Raw genomic sequence first — 19,706 nt, forward strand, 5'->3', positions numbered from 1 at the left:
GGTAAGCATAGTGTATCAAAGGCTGTTTAGATTCCCTGGCTCATGGAAAAATAAATGTTTCCATATGCATTTCCAGGGGTAAGAAAGGCAATCTATGGGATAAATAAATTGCAATTCTGTCTTGTGGAACTGAAATGTTCCTTCAAATAAACTACAACTAAAAGCTGTCCTCAAACAAGGGAAACCTGTAATTTCTTTTTTTCATCCCAGTCTGAATAAAATAATTTTGCTTCCAGAAGTAGCTTTAGGGGCTGGGTTAATGGCTCAATGCAGAACCACCCTCCACCTGAACAGAACATCTTTGCCTTGAAACAGTGGTTGAGATTGACTGATCACAGTTATTAACATACATTAAAAATCTCAAGGGAATTCCATACAAGGTAGCTCCAAAGAAGGTAAGATTTCATGCCTTCAAAACAAGGTACTCATAAGGACACATTAAAGGCAGATTTGGAATATTTTAAAAGAGTATTTTTTTAAGCACAAGAGTATGCAAGCATTGCTGTTCCTTGTAAAGGCAGGTGGACTCACTGATGTGTATCCAGTCATCCATTTGGAAGTGGGTCACAGCACCAGCTGATCAAAACAGTCACTTACTTCCACCATCAAAGCAGAAAACCCTTCCACAGGAGACAGCCATCAAGGTAGTTCAGACTCCTTATACGGGAATAAGGGAGCCCAAGAAGGGTGCTCCTTATGAAACTGCAGGATGAACACTTCAAATGCAAAAGATTAAAGGCAACGGGCACACTTGGGTATCTTTCTAAATACACGTTCCTCCGAATACACACTATGTCACAGCCTAAACTGCAGGAGACACCAGGAACTTTCAGATCTTTTCTGAAGGCTTAAGTGACTCCATTAAACTTTTCATACCTTCTTGCTGACTGCATGAGAACCATTCTTGGAGAACATTCAGGCTGACACTACCATGTGAGAGCCCAGAGGAAACAGCAGAAAGTAATTCTGATAAATCTTCCATGAAGTAAACCAATGAGAAATAGCAGTAAAATGTTTAATGCCTGTTAATTTATTGTATACATACTCTGAAAAACTTATATGCATTTGGTGTGTGCTAAAGTATACACTTCTTGACAGCACCAGAGAGCAGTTAAGCTATGTATGAGGTTTTAACCTGATTTGTCACATTGTGTAAAAAGACACTGTGCACACATGATATCCCCAAAGAAAAAAAACCATCAGCTAAAACTAGAAGCACCCTTATTTACACACTAATACTTTAATATTGCATCACACCCACTCACCAAAATAAATAGAAGTACATTCATCACAATTTAAACACCAGTCTCTCCATATATTTATTTTCTTTCTGACATGTTTTGGTCTCCAGAAATATGCTCCATCTAGAAATATGCATCAGCTACTAGATTATGTTACAAAATGCAAAAAAAAAATAGAAAATTAGTTTTCCTGGACAATATTTTGGGCTTTACACAAAAATAAATCCAGATTTCCATAGAGATCTCATATACTTCTTGAAAGATTTTTATTTTAAAGCACAGCACAGAGTTGCACACTAAGGCTTCCTGTGATATGCAAAACCCTGGCCTCCAAAAGACATTGCTGTAAAGTGAAATACAGCTGAAGTGTAAATACAAGACATTTTCAAAAAGTAGTCATCAATAGAAAGTGCCCTTCATTTGATTTAGCATTAGCAGTAAAGAAGTAGCTACCTTAATTGTGCAATCAAAGCCAGACCTGGAAGGGTTTTATGAAAAGTACATCATTTCACACTCTCAAGTTTAAGGATATAGAATCTGAGATAGCAGAGAAACCAACCTTTTTATACTCCTACATTCATTATTTTTTGACACAATTTAGTAAAAAAAGGCACATTGTCAAACAGTGAATTAAAAATCTAAACACCAAACCAGAATTTCCTTAAATACAATTAAATCATTAGCTGAACAGCCAATCCTGATAAACCAATGTAAGCATTCTTCCAGTTTTTCTTCACCTCAAATTCAGATGCACTTTGGACAAGTATTGAAATACTGTCATTAGACGAATACTATTAATCTGGCAAACAGTGAACAGGTTTTTGGATACAAGGTCAGGAATTAAAAAATTAGTTTAGTTGCTTCCTAGCTGACATACAAATATGCAACAAATATGCAAGCACATTAAAAGCCAAACATTTGTACAAAATAGGAAACCCATCAGCATCCCATGCCAATTATGAGAAAGTACTTCTTGACTGTAAAATTACAAATGTGTCCTTGAATAATTTTTCATATGAAACAGACAATTTAAGCAACGATCAACTGTGTGAAAAGAGTTATACAGTGTCTTAGGGAGGCTAGCAGAGTACATTCCAGTCACCATCTAAATGACAAAGTGCTTTACAGATTAAGAAGTTTAACTGATCTTGCATGGTTGAATAATCAGAAAGTGGTGAAATAATCAGGTTTTACTTAACCTGTATTTGTCTGAAATGCAGATTTCTTTCCCAACTGAACCAATTTGAAATTCATATATTTCTTTTGCTTCATAAGGTACTTTTTTCTCCCCAGTCAGGCAGGAAGTTGTTCACAGATGATACAGCTGTCTGGGTTGATGGACCTTGAGTCTTTCTCCAGCTAAAAAGAATTAAAAAGTACAAACCCAGAACTTGATCATGGTCCCAAAGTTCACTGTCCTGAATGGGTAATTCTAGAAACCAGGAAATCTCCAACAGGAAATTTTAGATGGCCCCAATGCAGCAGAGAATACAACACACTTCTAGACAGTGAGGTTACACTATCTTGCATGGTCTCAAGTGCACACACTGAGAAGCAGTTTTTGTTAGTTAATAGAGAAAGTTAAAACTACAGAGGAGCAACAATGGCATCTTCACCTGGGCTCCATGTTAGCTAATACTGAGATAGTTTATATAAACTATGGCATAACTTACATCAGTGTTTTGCTGAGGCAGTGAAATGCTACACCATTGACAGAAAACATCTTAAAAAGGCAAATCTGTTTTTTCTTACATTAAAAATCAGATGTTTAAACTTGAGCAGCTTCCAAGACTGTTCCTTACAGGTTGCTATCTGAACTGCTTCCTAGAAACAGCACTGTTAAAAATAGCCCCAATAGGAAAGATTCCTTTGTTGTTTTTCCAAAAGGTAATTTTTCCCTTCCCCCCCAACCAACACCCAAAGCCCTTTTTGTACTTTTAAAAGTATTTCTAGCATTAAAACATAATGGCCTGAAGCAGCTGAAGGCAGATGCTACCAATGGAGTCCTGGAGCTTGAGGCAAAGCTGAGTAATGACACTGGTGAGCTTTGAAGGGCAACTTGGGGAAATCCAAGTAGGCGCAACACCAGATTTGAGCTTCAGGTCTCAGTGCAACTCCTGTAGACTTACATGAACCCTGTGCTGATTGTAAACAAATTCAGTTACTGAAACAAACAGTCTTTAAGTGCATAGTTAGAAATAATGTGCAAATACGGGCATTAAGGAAAGTAACTGAACTAACTCTCCTGCTATACATATTTTAGGTTTTCAGCATGCTGAAATCAATCACAAATATTAACTAGTTAACATGATAACACAAAAAAAGCTGCAAATACATTCTAACAAAACTTAATTCTAATGTTCCTTCTGAACAGTAAAACTAAGTAGATAAATGACTGCTTCACATTTTAAATAATTGAACACATCAGATGTTTAATGCAAGAAAAAACACAATTTGTAAAAGCAGCAGAAGCTGTTAAACAAATCTGAAGATTTACAGGGCAGGAAAAGAATTCCCAAGTATATGCTTGAGCCCAAAAGCACCGGTTACATACAAACACTAGAAATTCCTGGTTTCAGGGTGTGTGTTTCTCATACTGAATTAGACTGGCACTGGAATTCCAGACACAGCAAAAGCCAACATAATCTTTTGGCCATATCCATAACTGCACAGTTTGCAAATGACATGCACTTTTCTGTTTAGTAATAAAGAGGTTCAAGTTATTTTATGGGTCCTCAAAAGATCTGCAGCACTTTATTGCCTTAAACACCTGTGGGCTGTGGATGAACTTACACCCAAGCTGCTGCTATACAGAAGATGACATTTTAACACTTTGAGGCTCATGTTGAGAGATAGGGCAGGATACAGAGCACTCTTTCCAAGTCTCAAGAAATATCAGGGAACAAGAATGCTTTCAAGTGAATGCAAAATTGGTTTACTGGTACATGGCCCACACAGTTCCAAGTCAGTGCATAGCTAGTCAGTATTTCTGCTGGCATCTTGAACTGGTTTAATCAATGGAAACATCTATTAATTTTATTCCATTTAATATGCATTAGTGCATTAATTTCTTCATAAAAAAACAACCCTGGCAAGTATTAAAAATAAATATCTTATTTAGGTCAAACTAAAGCCTTGCTTTTCAGTACTTTAATCCCTTTAAATATTCTTTTGCCCTCTAACAAGCAAATGGAAACTGAAGTAGAATAAGAGATGTATGAAGGCAGAGGGGAGCAGAAACATGAACAAAGTCAACATCGTAAGTCAGTTAACGTGTCCTCAGCTTCTTTGACTGTCTCTTGCGTTTCAATTCTTCTTCTTCCCGTCTCAATTCTTCCAAGTCTTCCTGAACACCAAGTCTCAAGCTGCCAAACAAGATTAAATCCTTTACACTGCTACTCAGGACACTTGAGGTTTTACTTCTACAAAAAGCAATGCTAAAAGTACTACAGCTGATTTGAAGAATAATTTCATATCAGATGTTCTTTAGTTATAGAACGAATATAGCTTTAAGAAATCAAGATTTTTTTATCATAAGACTAGAATCAAATATTTCAAGAGAAAATATCCAAGACTTCTGTTCAAAAATAAAGATTGTATAAAAATATTTACTAAATTTAATACATAAGGTCTTTTTTTCTCCCAAAATGCAGCTACTGAAACACATCCATTGAAAAGGTAAAACTGAATTTAACTCAAGTTTCTTATCTCCACTTCCTTTATAGTGCATGTGTAGTTAAAGTTGAGTCAGGAATTCAACTCTGCAAAAGCTCACTCTAAGATGTCAACAGAGTTTGGTTAAAAGCAGTATCACTTTAAAATTCCAGTTATTTCCCCTAACTCCACTTAACAGACTATATCTTTCCATGGGCTGCAGCTATTCCGCAGGAGCCAGGAGGAATAAGGACACTGATTATAACTTCAAAGATGCAAGTTTCTAATGCTCAAGGCACCTTCTAAATAACCATATAGGAATTTCAGTTGAACAAAAGAATTTGGTAACTCCATGCATTCCAGTATTTTAACTTTCTATAAAAAACCCTTACACAGCTTTCACAAAACTTGTCCCACCACTCATTAAAAAACAAAAAGAAAATCAGTTTATGACACAAGAATTGCCCAGGCCCAAAGGCCAAAACCAATATGAAAATATCATCTTCATATTTTAAATCAGTGACTACAAAATCTTGTCAGCATACTTTTTATACTTCTACAGAAATACAGACACACACACGTGTATAGAGAAAAACAAAATTTCCAGACCTCAAACTAGCAGAATATTGTAATGTTTGTGACAAGTTAAAGGATTTGGAATTTCAACTGAAATTTGTATTTTTAAAAAGATTTTTCGAAATTAATTAGCTTTGGTTTTTATTGGTTCTTAACAAGCCAGGTTTGTGATAGATAAGAACATACATGACTTATTTAGTGTACCCACCACTGACTGTATGAGTTCCATCTTTACTTAAGCTTTCTTATAAAAAATTGTAAGGCTTATACACCTCTGCTATAAAAAGCAGATTGGATATTTGCTAGCTTAGCCCTATGACTTCAGCAACAAACAAACTTCCCAATTTGTATCCAAGTTTAAATCCATGCATACCTCCTAGCTTCTTCTTTCTGTTGCTCTCTCCAGCTGCTCTCCATATAACGTAAGGCATAATCACTTTCATCTTTGTACCTGAAAATTAAATATCAGTTTTTAACACTTAAAAAAAAACAGCTAATGAATTCATATCCCTTCTTAGGAAGAATAATTACTTGTTCTACTGCTTGTTCTGCAGTATCTTAAACTTGTCACTTTTCTTACCTTTTCCGGTCATAGCCAAATATTTCCCGAATATGTTTTGATATTTCTTCTTGAGGTTCCCCTTCATCTTCAATGAAGTCATCCATTTCAGAGTCATATTCATCATCATCATCATCATCTATTTGTCTCTTGTAACTAATAGGTGGTCTTCCAAGACCTAAATGATGGGAGAGAAGACAATCATTAATAACATGAACACTACATTAATTTAACAGTACTTCTCCTTGCTATACCTTAGGCACAGCCATTTTCTGGGCTTCAAGGTGGAAAGCTTCTGGCTCAAGTTAACCAGCATTTCTCAGAAATCCAGCAAGAGGAAATACTTCCTCTGAGTTATGCTAGAGGAGATTACACATCAGTATTAGCAATGGCATCCTGAGGAAACCACTCGACAGATACCTGTTCTTTGTTCAGGGTTTTCTAGTCACTTATTCATTACACTCCACACTGCTTGCTCCTGATCAGAAATAAATTTTTAGAACTGCTTGTCACTGATAAAATAAATTTGCAAAAACACTGAAATGTAAAACTTGTGACTGATTTTTCATGTAGCCCTTCAAGCATCTGTTATTTAAGACGCTACAAAGTTTTACCGACCAACTATCAAGCAACACTGGAAGCAAATCCTTCAATTCTGCTCCTTCTAACAGCATTCATATACCAATATCCATCACAGGCTGCTTAGTTTCCTTTCATGTGATACTTCACACCACCTGTATTTCAAGAATTATGAACATAGGTAAAAATAAATAAGAAGTTGCTATATTTAATTTTGTTTCAATTATTAGACTGTTCTTATCTGAGTTTCACTTTTTTTTCCAATTCTTCTCCTTACAGGAGGACAGGGCAAGTGTGCAGCTGCATGGTTCTTAGTTGCCAGCTGGAGTTAAACCACAACAGTGAAAAAATTCGTTGTTCTAGAAATGCATACCTTGAGGATGAAGCACAGGTCTATGCCCTGGAAAAGGTCTCATTCCATTCATCTGTCCATTGCTAGGTCTTGTGACAAGGTTTTTAGAAGAAATGGTTTCTGACACGACAGTACACTTGGGTTTTACAGCTGTGCCCGGGCCACTGCCTGGTCGCGCAGGTCCTGTGCTTGTGCTGATGCCCGGCCTCCCTGGTCCAGTGCCCAAGCTGCTGCCTGGTCGCTTGGCTCCTGTGCTTGGACTGACTCCTGGCCTTCCTGGTCCTGTTCCCAAGCTGCTGCCTGGTCGCCCTGGTCCTATGTTTGTGCTGCTGCCCGGCCTTCCTGATCCAGTGCCCAAGCTGCTGCCCGGTCGCTTCAGTCCCACGCCTGAGCTGCTGCCCGGTCGCCCAGGTCCTGTGCTTGAGCTGCCTGTCGGCCTTCCTGGTCCCACTCCTGAGCCACCCCCCGGTCGCCCAGGTCCTGTGCTTGAGCTGCTGCCTGGCCTCCCAGGTCCTGGGACTGAGCTGCTGCCCAGTCGCGCAGGTCCTGAGCTTAAACCACTTCCTGGCCTCCCAGGTCCCACGCCAGAACTGCTGCTTGATCGCCCCGGTCCTGCACTTGAACCGCCCCCGGGATGTCCAGGTCCTCCTTTTCCTAAGCTGCTGCCTGATCGCTTTGCATTGGAGTTGATTCCATGTTGAAGGGCTGCAGGTTTTCCTGGTTTTGCATGGGCAGACTTTTTCAGGCTGGATTCTTTAGCAGATGGCAGCCTCTGAGCCCCATTGGCCATGGGTTTTGAGGGTGGCACGTGAGAGCTTGAGCCAGACTTTTTAATACCATTGACAGGTAATTTACTATGACTGCTACCAGTAGAGCTTTTTAAGGAACCATTTTGTGAGTTTCTTTCCATTTGATCAAGTCTGGAAGAAGATGATGACCGTGGGTGTTTTTCAGTCAATGCTGGTGCTTTGGATTTCTTATCAATACCACCCATAGAAAGTGACAGACTGCTTTTAGATTTGGAATGTTTATCTACTGAACTTTTATTAAGTTTTGCATTTACAGATGCTTTTTGAGAAGACAGTTTTTTTGAAGAACTGGATATCCCTGCAGGCTTAATCTCCTTCTCACTTTTCTTATGCATTTCTACTTTTTTGTTTTTGCGTCCCAAGAACTCCCTCTCTCTCAATTCTTCTGCAGTTCTGGGCCTCTCTTCCACCTTTTTCACTGGTTTTATTTCCACTGGTTCATACTGTTTCTTTTCAGCAAGCCTCAATAGCTCTGCAAAGTTCAGAGGTGCTGGTGCACTTTTGGGAGGTGCCTTTGGTTTCACTGCAGCTTTGGATGGTTTCTCTTCATATTCTTCTTGCTCGTGCTCAGATTCTGTCTGACTGTATTCAAGTTGCTCAGCTTCATCTTCTGTTGCATACTCAGCCTCTGGGGCTTGAGCAACATTCTCACAAGTCCTCCTCTTTTTAGGCTTCTCTTCAACAGGAATGCCATTATAACCATAAAAATTATCCTTTGTTCGTGAGGCCATGGCTCTTGCCTTTCTGTCATGTTTCAGTTCAATGCGCCTCGCCAAGAGCTGCTCTTTCTTCCTTCTTTCTTCCAGCGCTGCAAGAAAATCAGGAGAAAGTTATGCAAAAGCACTACTTTTTATTTCAATATTTTCCAAACTAAAAAACCACTTAGGACAGTAACTTAAAGATAACTGGCTAACAGCTATCCAAAATAGTCCAGAAAGTGACTACAGGTCTGCCAACAGGGCAGGCTAACCCACCTGTATCAGCTGCTCCAACAAAGGCAAGCAATTAAGTCAAATGCTGCTATAACAAAACCCACTAAAGGCTTTTTGAGGGAAGCAGCTTTCCAGGATGCTATGAAAAATATGGACAATCACTGTATAAGAAGGTACAGAATTTATGGGATCTCTGGGTAGCAGACAGAGTTCTGAGACTGAGCAAGAGAACCTTGAGACTGTACAGAACTTACTATCAAATGTTGAAGGGAGGTTGAAGGGGAGGGAATAAGTATTGGGAGGTAAGAATCAGAAAATAGTCTCTGTGTGTGTGTACAGGGATATAGGGGAGAGAGAAGCAGCTGAACACAAATAAGCAAGCAGCTGGTCATTACACATGTTTGATAGGGCACAGGGGTTTATCTCCACAGTCTGTCCTACATCCTTACTGTTCTGGCTTAGCTGTTTTCTGCATAAGTAATGCTCTCTACCATGTGCCTGTGATCTGCTGACAAGAGTCAGACTGAACTACCTGGTGAATGAGACATCTAAATACCAAATACTGGACAGATGAAGGAGTGGGGGCCAAATACCAGAAAGATTCAGAAAAAGTAAAAATTCCTAGAAAATGGATTGGGCTACTCATATTTTGGGTGCCTGTAAAGGTACCACGCCTTGTGTTATTCTATCATCAAACGCTGTGACAGCACAGAGTGTGCCAGCATGCCCATGCGGAATTCATGCCTAGTCTTGCTTCTGGCTGGACCTGGCAGGAGGGATAAGGAACAGACTCATGGCTGGCCCAGGAGAGGAGGAATAACCTGGGCCATCCAGTCCATTGGATTTGGTTACCTTTAACACAACATTAACATCAGAAGCAATGCAGTACTAGTTTATTCCATAGACTATTTAAAGGCAATACAGAAGCGGAAAAATTGTGGCTCCGACTCTTTAAAATTCAGACTGTACTGATACACTAGACTAAGACAAAACAACAGCAACTCTTTCCATTTTTCACACAGATGAAGCTTTTCAAAGTTAAGCTGACTAAAGTTCAGATAGTTTTTTGCTCTTCACCCAAACTGCTTCTGAATCTCTAACCATAAATGCTAATGTAGCTGATTAATGTTTAACTCCTTAGGAAAGCAAGTAAACATCCCTGGTCCTTAGTTCTGGCTTTCCCTCAGAATCAGTTCTATGCATAAATTCCAGAAACAGATGTGCAGCTAGATTTCCAAGAACTTTGAATAAGGTGACAAATACCAAAGAATCCATGAAAGTCTCCCATAGGAGATATTTTGTACTTTTACCTTTTTTCCTCTTTTCTTCTTCTTGCCGTCTGAGAAAGGCTTGCACTGCTGCAGACTCTACACCCTTGACTTTGGGAACTTTTTTGGGAGGACCAACAGCTAAACTGTACCTTTTCTGCAAGGAACAAAGAAATAAGTCAGAAGAGTTAAGAAATTAAGAGTTTAAAACTGAGGAGTTGCATAACAGTCCTGTACTTGGCTTAAGCCCAGAGATGATACAGAGTAAACAATGAATTGCCACTGAAGCTGAGGGTCATGCTGGATACATTTGACTCACAGCTGTACTTTCAGGCTGACTAAGGAGCAACCAGCCCCAAGTCCTCGGGATAAACTTGCAAGCTAGAAAGTGTCTGGTCCAAGGGAGTACAGGTGTCTTGAAAAATATTTTGAAAGGTTGTTTTATAACCATCAAAAGAGCAAGATAACCAAAGTCCAGAAGAAGATATCAGCAAGGACATCTCTTGTCTATACCATTGGCCAGCAGCCAACTACTTCACCCTACAAATACTGCCATCAGGATGGGCCTGATTTGAGCTCTGCCTGAGCTGCAGCTTAACTGGATGCCAGGTGACCACCTAGAGCAGGGATGCCTCTCAGGGTTAGAAACTTGGTGCTTGGCCCTTACCTGAAGGTAAGGGATCCTTCCTTACCCAAGGTGGAAAGACTCCTTACTCATGACAGATGCTCAGTAGGTGACAGAGGCTGTTGCATCAGTATTATGAAATCTTACTAATCCATCCACTTCAAATTATTACAAACAGTATGGATAATTCCATTAGACGTATACTACTGACCAAGCCTGAGACTAAGAATGGATCCAGCCACTCCTAGCTCCAAATGGAGTTTAGAAAGCAAGGAATCCACTCAGAACCTTGTGACTCAACAGGACTGTACTTTTTGCATTGCCAGTATCTGAGAATCACTCTAAATGAACTCATTAATGAATGAATTTGAACTCAACCTTCTTTTTTGTATGTTTCTTCCATTAATTGATAAGATGAACCTTGCATTAAACTTATTAAACCTCATCAAACCACTGTTAAACTTTGTTAAATTCCAGTGAATTGTCAAATCATTATTTTATCTCAAAATACATTGCTGCCTGTCTTTTGAGTGAGGTACATTCTACGCATCCACAACAGGGGCTCACTCAGCTTTTGGAGGGAATGAATAGGAAACCAGAAGCCAGGTAGGGAAACAAAATGAGTGAAATGCATTAGACTATTAAGGAATGCAATGGCTGCATTAGTAATGGAATAAAAGTACTTCAGTTTAGCTCTAGTCTTTGACCAAGAGGACCTAAAAGCAAACTACAGCCCAAGCTGCCAGTCAATTGAATTCCAGACTGCAGGTTTACAGCTCCATTTTCAGCTTGCTTGTGGATACTCATTTCAGTTTCAGGTTACCTAATTCAGCAAAAATAAATAAATCAACTCAAAAAATTTAATTACTCCAAAAGTTGGAATTGACTTCACCAGCATAATTAATAGGTTGACATATAACCAACAATACTGATTTAAGTTCCTGCTGGCAGTGATCTTAAACACAATACTGTTGTACATCAAGGAGTTAGTGATCCACACACGAGTTGACCTGAAGCAGTGCAGGCCTGCACTCCGCTTACCACCTGAGATCAGTGTGACCTCAGCACTAACTGTGACAGAATACACAGCCCCCAACGGCACCTGGCACTTACAGCACTTGCACGTGGTATAATTCGCCAGGAGAACTCCAGGGAGATCTTGTTGCAGCCTTTCAGTACTGAAAGGGAGCTTGTAAGAAAGATGGGGACACTTTTCAGCAGAGGCAGTAGCAATAGGACAGGGGATATTGGCTTTAAACTAAAAGAGGGTAGATTCTGACCAGGAATCGTTTGATGAGCATAGTGAAACATTGGCACAGATTGCCAAGAGAGGGTGTAGATTCCCCATCCCTGGAAACATTCAAGGCCAGGTTGGACAGGGCTCTGGGTGACCTGATCTGTTTAAGACTGTCCCTGCTCATTGCAGGGGAGTTGGACTAGATCACCTTTAATGGTTCCTATTCTGTGATTCTGTATCTCATTATATCCTGAGGTAAAGCTGCATGTTTTTGTGTTAACATCCTTTTCCTTGGCAGAGGAAATGATAAATTGAGCTATTAACTGCCCAGGACATACTGCAAAAGCTCTAAAGACTACAGTACTGCTCATCTGCAACACAGACAGGATTTGCATGGCCTGAGGTCTGTCCGGCGCTGTTCAGCCTGGGGTTCCAGCAACTGAACAGATGTAAAGTTATCTACACTACCCCCTTTTTGCTTCTCTCGTATCCAATAAACATTACTTAAATCAATGTTAAGTGCCCAATTGCCTCTTACTGGGTTCTGTAACAACCACTTGCACTAATGTGCTACACATGTTCAGACACTGCCTTTCACAAATGTACCAGATTGTGCCTGAAATGGGGAAAAAGAGAAACTTTTTTGAACTTCTTCCCACAAACAGAATACAGAAGAAAAAACAAAGCAATGAGAAAGAGACAGTTGCAAAGATAAATACAATAGAAGGCAGTCAAACCCAGAAGCAGATGGAAAGCAGAATATATTTAGGAACAAAAGAAACCCAAACCTGAGGTTTGAGAGGGTGGGGGTTTTGTTTGTTTTATTTCAGAAGTAAGCCAACAGATTAAAATCTAAACCAAGATCTCCCACATGAGATATTAAGATTCTCACCAAATGAAAGAGATGTGAAAAACAGACCCAAACAAAAAAAGTATCACTGAAGAGCCACACAAGTCAGCATTTCTATAAATATCTTCCTACCCTCATAAAGCCTTATGAAACTTAACTAAAATAATTAAATAAAATATCTGGTAAGGAGACCTACATCCAAATGTTTTAGAAGCAATAATCAGGCAGGCTGGCAGCATATACCCTATAAATGTCCATATCACACAATGGAATCCTTCATTCTCATTTCTGATTAATTGATCAGCAACACATGAATAGATCCTTGGATTACTTTAATTACTAACATGCAAACCCATAAATTAGCTTGAATATACATGCACTAAGAAGCAAGGTTTGGAGGCTCATTTCTAAACTGCACCCAAAACTGGCTCCAAGAAAGTGGCTGGTATTGCAGCTGCCCTGTAGCCTTCTTGAGCAGTTTCTGAAATGACCAGAGCAGAATTACAAAGACACTACCCACATACATTGCATATTAAAACCTGCCATGACACCTCATCACATTAAAGACCTACTACAGCCAAGCTCATTTACTGAGCTTCACCTCTCTGCAAGAAGTTCACCACAATCTGAGAACCGATTTTGTTGTTTGCACCAAGAGCATTCCAAGACTTGACTGCTCAGGACACCTGAACTGTGGTGCAGCATTGTCTCTCAGCTGTTGCTCAAATGTGGCCCATGGCTCTGTGTCCCAAAGAAATCTGGCTTACTCCATTTTAACTGGAACAGACAGAGAAGCAAAGCAATCCACACATTATCAGTCAAAATCTTGTCAAACAGGTTGAAGCTAATTAGTACATTAGAAATTATTTGCAGTACTTTGTAGTATACTCATCTTAGTATAATGATGTCTGTGTAAATTATCCTACAAAGTTAAACACATTATGTTTTGACATTGGTAACCTAATTTGGCAAAGCTTCATTTAATTATTCCATTTCAACTGTATCCTCAGTTTTGAAAATTCTGTTTTAAAAACTGTGTAGGACTCAAGCATCTTTTCCAACCTAAATGATTTTGTGCCTAAGGAGCACCTTTGAAAACTGCTTAACAGCAGGGACAAATGTAGATTGATCTATTCTGTTAGGAAACCTAATAAAGAATTAAAGTGATGGGGAAGCAGTTTTCAGGCTTTGTTTTGCTGCACTGTTACCAACAGTGTCCCATCCAGTAGCAGGTTTGTAAAGCAGCTTGACAGACAAGCTCTTTTCTGACTGGCCCTAACATGACAAATCACACAAAATAAGTTAAGTTTTCCCATCAGTAGCATTTCTTAATATTGACTAACAGCTGAAAGCACAGCAAAACAATTCATAAATGAATACCCATTTTCTGTACTGTTGCTAATTTTGTTCACATTCATTCAGCAATAGCATAAATTAACCTGCTGAAGTGTAGTCTTTTTAAAAGCACTGAACCATACACTTTCCACAAATACTAATAAAGTGTTTTACATACAGTGCAAATGAATATGCATCAGATTGCACATAAACCAGGCAAAATAACCCAGCACATGTCACTGTACCAGCTGCACTAGTCTGGATTTTAATAACTATTGCACAGTTGGTTAAATCAAAAGAGGAATAGAAATGTTTAGCCTTTAGGAAAGAGCAGGTCAAGCTGTTCCCAGAACACTTCACTATTCAAGTTGTAAACAGTGACTATTTGCTCTGAAGTCACTGACTTCCTACAAAATGCGGCACTTGATCCTGATAGAGTTGTAGCTGCTTTGATGTCAGCACTCAAGTACCAAATCTTGGACTGTAAAACAGAATTTATAAAATAATTGTAAACTTTTTGGCACTCAAAAAGTGCCTAGACCAAATACCAGCCCCAAAGAGAAGTAACAGTAGTAGTATTGCCTTTAACAATGGTCAGTATTTACACAAGTGGCAATGCAAGAGATCAATTCTGCCGAGCCTGATTCTCAAGGAGAGCACCTGGGCAGCTCAGTTACTGCAATGGGCTTGCACATGCAATGCAAAGACAATTCCACCTGTGTTATCCACTACAGGCAACTTGCAGAGGCTCTCACAGGCTGCAGATTCTTTTATTTACTGTTTTTCACTAGCAAGTAGCGACCCCTGTATGATGTTACAACACTTTCCCTGTTCTTCCTTATCATTTGCCAAGACATGTAACTTCCAATGGGAAGTCCCTGTTTCCCCCTAAATATTCTTCAGTGTGTAACTTTCTGGGAACATCAGGAATGGTTCACCCACCACATACACCCTTGTTTGTGTCACTCCTCTCACAATGCCAGTTCCTCAGAAGGCAGCTTTCCACATTTGAAGTGGCCATTTGTGTTCACTGCCCAGGGGCCTCTGCTGTTCATCCTGAGCTGGTATTTCCAAAGCTCCTGCTACAGATTCACCACCGAGTTCCCAGCACCTGACTCTGCAGAGAGACTGTCTTAGAATACACACAGGATGACTTCTCAACTGCTGCTTTCAATATCTGGTTGTGACAAAGTAAATAGTAAAAAGTATGTTTAAATTTGCCTCCCTTCAGGTTCTAACAATCCCTACCAAGAGAAAGTTAAAATACTCTTATTGGTAAAGCCTATCAGCTCATACCATTCTCCTCTCCCAAAACCAATTCAACAGGTTCATACATTTTATTCCTAAAAGAAGCAAAAATTCTTTTCTTCCAATTTTGCAACTGCTGCCACAACACTGCAGCAGAACCATTGGCTGTAAAAAAAGCAAAGATTCCTTCTATTAAATGTTGCTTCATACAGGAAAAAAACCTGAACAGATACTTCATGCTTTCCTTTTTGTAGTGATAGTGTGGTCCCCATTTTCATCTGCTTTTGCAAAAAAGAGACCAGGAATAAGAAAAGCTGAAAATTCTACTAGTCAGCATTTAAACCTCGACAGTCTGGAACTTTACTATCAGGTCAGTCAAGTTGAGAGTAGAAGTCCTCCTCGTCCCTGCCAACATTTCATATTGTGTATCTTGCAGTTCCTCCTGTGGAGGCTGACGCAATCCAAAGCATTTTAGGCCCTGTTCAGAGGCACGTTTTAAGCACACAATAAATGCACACACATCAATCAATGGGAGTCTGGTCCTACAGCAGCAATCTGCACTTCACAGCCATTCCCATTATTTCACATGCAGGGCTTCTCTTGCCCGTGGGCAAACGCTCGATAATTTGCAGATTAGAATTCGATGGGCAGGCTCTGTAACCCAAGGCCCTCTGAACAAACTCTTGGGATTCTGTTAGTGTTTCACTTCACAAATACTTAATTCCTCGTGGCTATTTGGATCTGTCAGCTTCACTGGAGGCTGCCTCATATTAGTCTAACTTAAAGTGAGACCGCAGCAAGTGCTGACGTGGATGACAAGCTCTTTCAGTTTTGCATCACCTCTTTGTGGTTAAATTGCCTCAGATTTCTGTAAATTCCGTACATCGAAGTTTCACCCTCAGCTGAAAGGAACTGGGAGCAATATGAGATGTCTATATTGTCATTAATAATTTATTAGAAATTATGGTGAAATGAAAGAATGACTTGGTTCCAACTGTCCTCAAGGTTGTTTTTTTTTTAAGCTGCAATAAAATTTCGTATTTTAAAGAATAGCTACAATAAAAATATCTGAAAGTGCTTCACCATGTCATGTGAAACACATGGCATAACAGAGTATACCAACTTTACCAAAAAGAGTGACAGAATGAATTGAAACCTTTCTAAAGTCAACATTAAATCTCATAACTATTATCATGTCTAGTCAAAGCAAGACCACACTGAAAATCTAATGAACTGCTAATATGAGCACAGGTAACAAGATACAACAGTGAAACCCCTATAGAATATTAGATGATAAAACCTGGGGCTCTACTCAGCAACTGCTACGAACATGATTAGCAGCACATCATTAATAGCTTAGACAGTAGTTCATATATGTACTGTTTTATTTACAAACAAAACCTGATGCAACTAACAGGGCACCAAAAGGCTGATTTCAGCAACGTTCCTTTTGAATCTGGATTTCCATAGGGAGATGAACAAGCAGATTCATTTTGACAGGGACATGATGTAATATCTGCTTTATCCAGGCCCCTCTTTTACAATACAACACCACTTTATTTATTAAAGCTTTTATATAGTTTCCACTTTGAACTAAACACTACCTGTATAGTGTGTATGTATATTCATATACACTTTGAATATACACTACTTGTTCATGCCACTATTTTTCATTACAAAGGGCATGGAGTATTTAGTTTAATGCACTGTAAAGTTTAAAATAAACTTCTCAGAGAGAAATTCAGGGGATATGCTCATTAATGCAAGAATTAACATTTCTGAAAACCTGGTAATTTTACATACCAGTAAATTGTGTAATTAGTCTATATGGTGTTTTTAATAAAACTATTTAAAATTAATTCAATTTTTTTATATAAACACATTTACTGTATTAGCTTTAACGTAGTGGAGTTGTTTAGATGTCCAGTGATTGTAAAATCTTCATGGGCTCTCTTTTAAAGTCCAGCAGCTGCAAATAACCTCAAGAAGTGCCAAGTGCAGCTCTGCTTTTGCTCAGAGACTGGGGCCAACTTCAGAGTTAAAAGCTGCACCACTAATATGCTAAACCAAACTGTTTCAGCTATGGATTCAACTGCACTCTCACTCCATGAGTTAATCAGGAATTAGCAAATCCTAATGCTGCCTTTTCTAAAAAAGAGGAGCTAAACCCTCATGCATTGCACAACAAGTAGGATCCCCTCCCCCCACCACCACATCTGCAATGGAGAACATGGCATCATCATGATTTGAAACTACTTGCAAAAAAAAAAAAGTAGTGGCACACACAGTAAAGCTGCATGGGAAAACTGAGACTGTAAAGAGAAGCTTTAAACATCTAAAATAAGAATTACAATAGCCCAGTGACAACTTAGTGGAACAGCTGATATAGTGAAGACTGACAAAATGGGCATTTAAATATCCTAAAGTATTTCTACATTTGTTGTTGTATTATTTATGTTACAAACCAGATTCCTATGTAGAGTCAGAAACGAATTAAATATGCCTAAATATTAAAAAGTATATTTTATAATATTTTAAACCCACAATGGAATCTGATTAATTTCACATCTCCCATATGGTTGGTACATGTTATCAAATGGTCACGCTATTAGTGAATATTACCAAAGTTTTACTAATGATAGATACAGAGACACTGACAAACTCACTAGGTCTTACACCACCAAAATGAAGACACTGTACAATTGAAAGTAGTTTTCTTCTGGTTTTCCCAGTTTTTGTTAAAAAACAACTACCCCTCATTTACACTGGGTTTAAGCAAAGTAATCGTAGGAGTAGACCTCTAGCACTCTACTGAAGAACAAACAGAAGAAGCGTCTCCCTAGCTGCTGGCTACCGAAGAGAAAATATTTTTTATCCAAATAAGCACGCATGACTTTTAATTTGGGTCCTCCCAAAGGAATCAAACCCAGGGTATTAATGTACGAAAAGGCCACGTGCCCTTCCTACTGCCAGACTTCATCCAGGCAAGTCAGTGGGTTATTTCATATGGGATCCACATGTTACTGATAGCTTGAACTAAACCACAAACTGCTGAGATACAGACTTCAGAACAATATTGCAAATGCCTTCCACCAATCCTCGCCGCAGCGCCGGTACACGATATTCCTTCGCGGTGCACACAGACACCTCAGACAACGCAGACCATTCACCCAAAACTTGTCACTTTGTCTCCGACCCGCACTTGAGACGTGGCAGACTTGTGTTTCCAGAGCAAACAAAAGGACTTAGCCGACTTTTAGCCACTGCCTTCCCCGGCACCACCGCTCTGCTCCCGGGATCTCGGCACTTCCAGACCGGGAGGCGCAAGCCGCGGCTGCCCGCTCCCAGCCCGGGGGTGCCGGCACTTGTTGACGGAAAGGGCCCCGCTCGCCCCCTCCCCACACAGAGACGCTTCTCCAGCCCCCAGAAGCGAGCAGCCCCGGCTGGCGAGGCGAAAGGCCCGGCCGAGGCCGCTGCCCGGGCGGGGGCCGAGGCAGAGGCGGGCAGGGCTCCCACGGCCGCGGGGCCCTCCCCGGGCCCGACCGCCACCGCGCCCCGGCTCCGCGCCCCCCGGCAGCCCCAGCCGCCCCCGAGCTCACCGGCACCGCGTTCAGCCCCTGCTGCTCCGAGGCCATCACGAGAATGTTGCGGAAATCCATGGCCGGGCCGGAATACGGGGGGCTGCGGCAGCCTCCCCGCTCGCACCGCCCGCGGTCCCCCGCCCGCCGCCCGCTCGGCCCCGCTCGCTTCCGCCCGCTGCCGCCTACCCTTTATATAACCTCGCCTGGCACCGGCGTCACTTCCCTTGTGGCGGAGCCTCTCCACGGGAAACGGGGCTGGGAAGGGGGAGGGAACGGGCAAGATGCCTCTCGGAGCCCCGCGGAACGGCAGGGCCTGGAGCTGCGGCGGGGTCGGCCTTATGAGACCACCGGGGCAGCCCCCGCCCTGCCCGGCCCGGCCCGGCCCGGCCCTTCTCGCCGCCCCCCGCTCACAGCTGGCGCCGATGCCGGGGATTGTCCCTCCACCCACCTCGGGTTCGCCCCTAAAACGCCTTGGAGAGAGGCTGTTTGTGAGGGCATGGAGTGATGGGACGGGGGTGACGGCGTCAAACTGATTGAGAGCAGTGCCACGGAGAAATTCTTTACTGGGAGGGTGGTGAGGCACTGGAACAGCTTGCCGAGAGAAGTTGTGGATGCCCCATCCCTGGAGTGGTCAAGGCCGGGTTGGATGGGGCTGTGAGCAACCTGGTCTAGTGAAAGGTGTCCCTCCCTGCCCACAGCAGGGGGGTCAGAACTAGGTAATCTTTAAAGATGAGTCTGTGATTATCACCCCCGACCTCGGCATAGGGACGTCAATAAAGCAGCAAAAACTCCTACTTTTTTCTTTTTTCCAATAGCAGCTCCTCATTTTTCAGTGACTGTGAGAACTGTGGGGTTTTGAA

The 19,706-nt window shown here is 40.9% G+C and overlaps 1 protein-coding gene across 1 annotated transcript; it reads right to left on the reverse strand.

Annotated features, from left to right (window-relative positions):
- Positions 1 to 1,007: 1,007 nt before the first annotated feature.
- SPTY2D1 (SPT2 chromatin protein domain containing 1) lies at positions 1,008 to 19,011 on the reverse strand. The gene is made up of 6 exons (XM_042038468.1): positions 18,865 to 19,011; positions 10,013 to 10,127; positions 6,983 to 8,578; positions 6,052 to 6,208; positions 5,845 to 5,922; positions 1,008 to 4,606 (listed from the first exon to the last, which is right to left on the reverse strand). Exons 1-6 carry the CDS (start codon positions 18,922 to 18,924, stop codon positions 4,510 to 4,512), a joined length of 2,103 nt encoding a protein of 700 aa, XP_041894402.1. The 5' UTR covers positions 18,925 to 19,011; the 3' UTR covers positions 1,008 to 4,509.
- Positions 19,012 to 19,706: the final 695 nt, after the last annotated feature.

The sequence above is a fragment of the Corvus kubaryi genome, unplaced genomic scaffold (genome assembly GCF_017639235.1).
Source record: "Corvus kubaryi isolate FWS band 111438036 unplaced genomic scaffold, C.kubaryi_AGA036_p1.0 37392, whole genome shotgun sequence".
Taxonomy (NCBI): domain Eukaryota; kingdom Metazoa; phylum Chordata; class Aves; order Passeriformes; family Corvidae; genus Corvus; species Corvus kubaryi.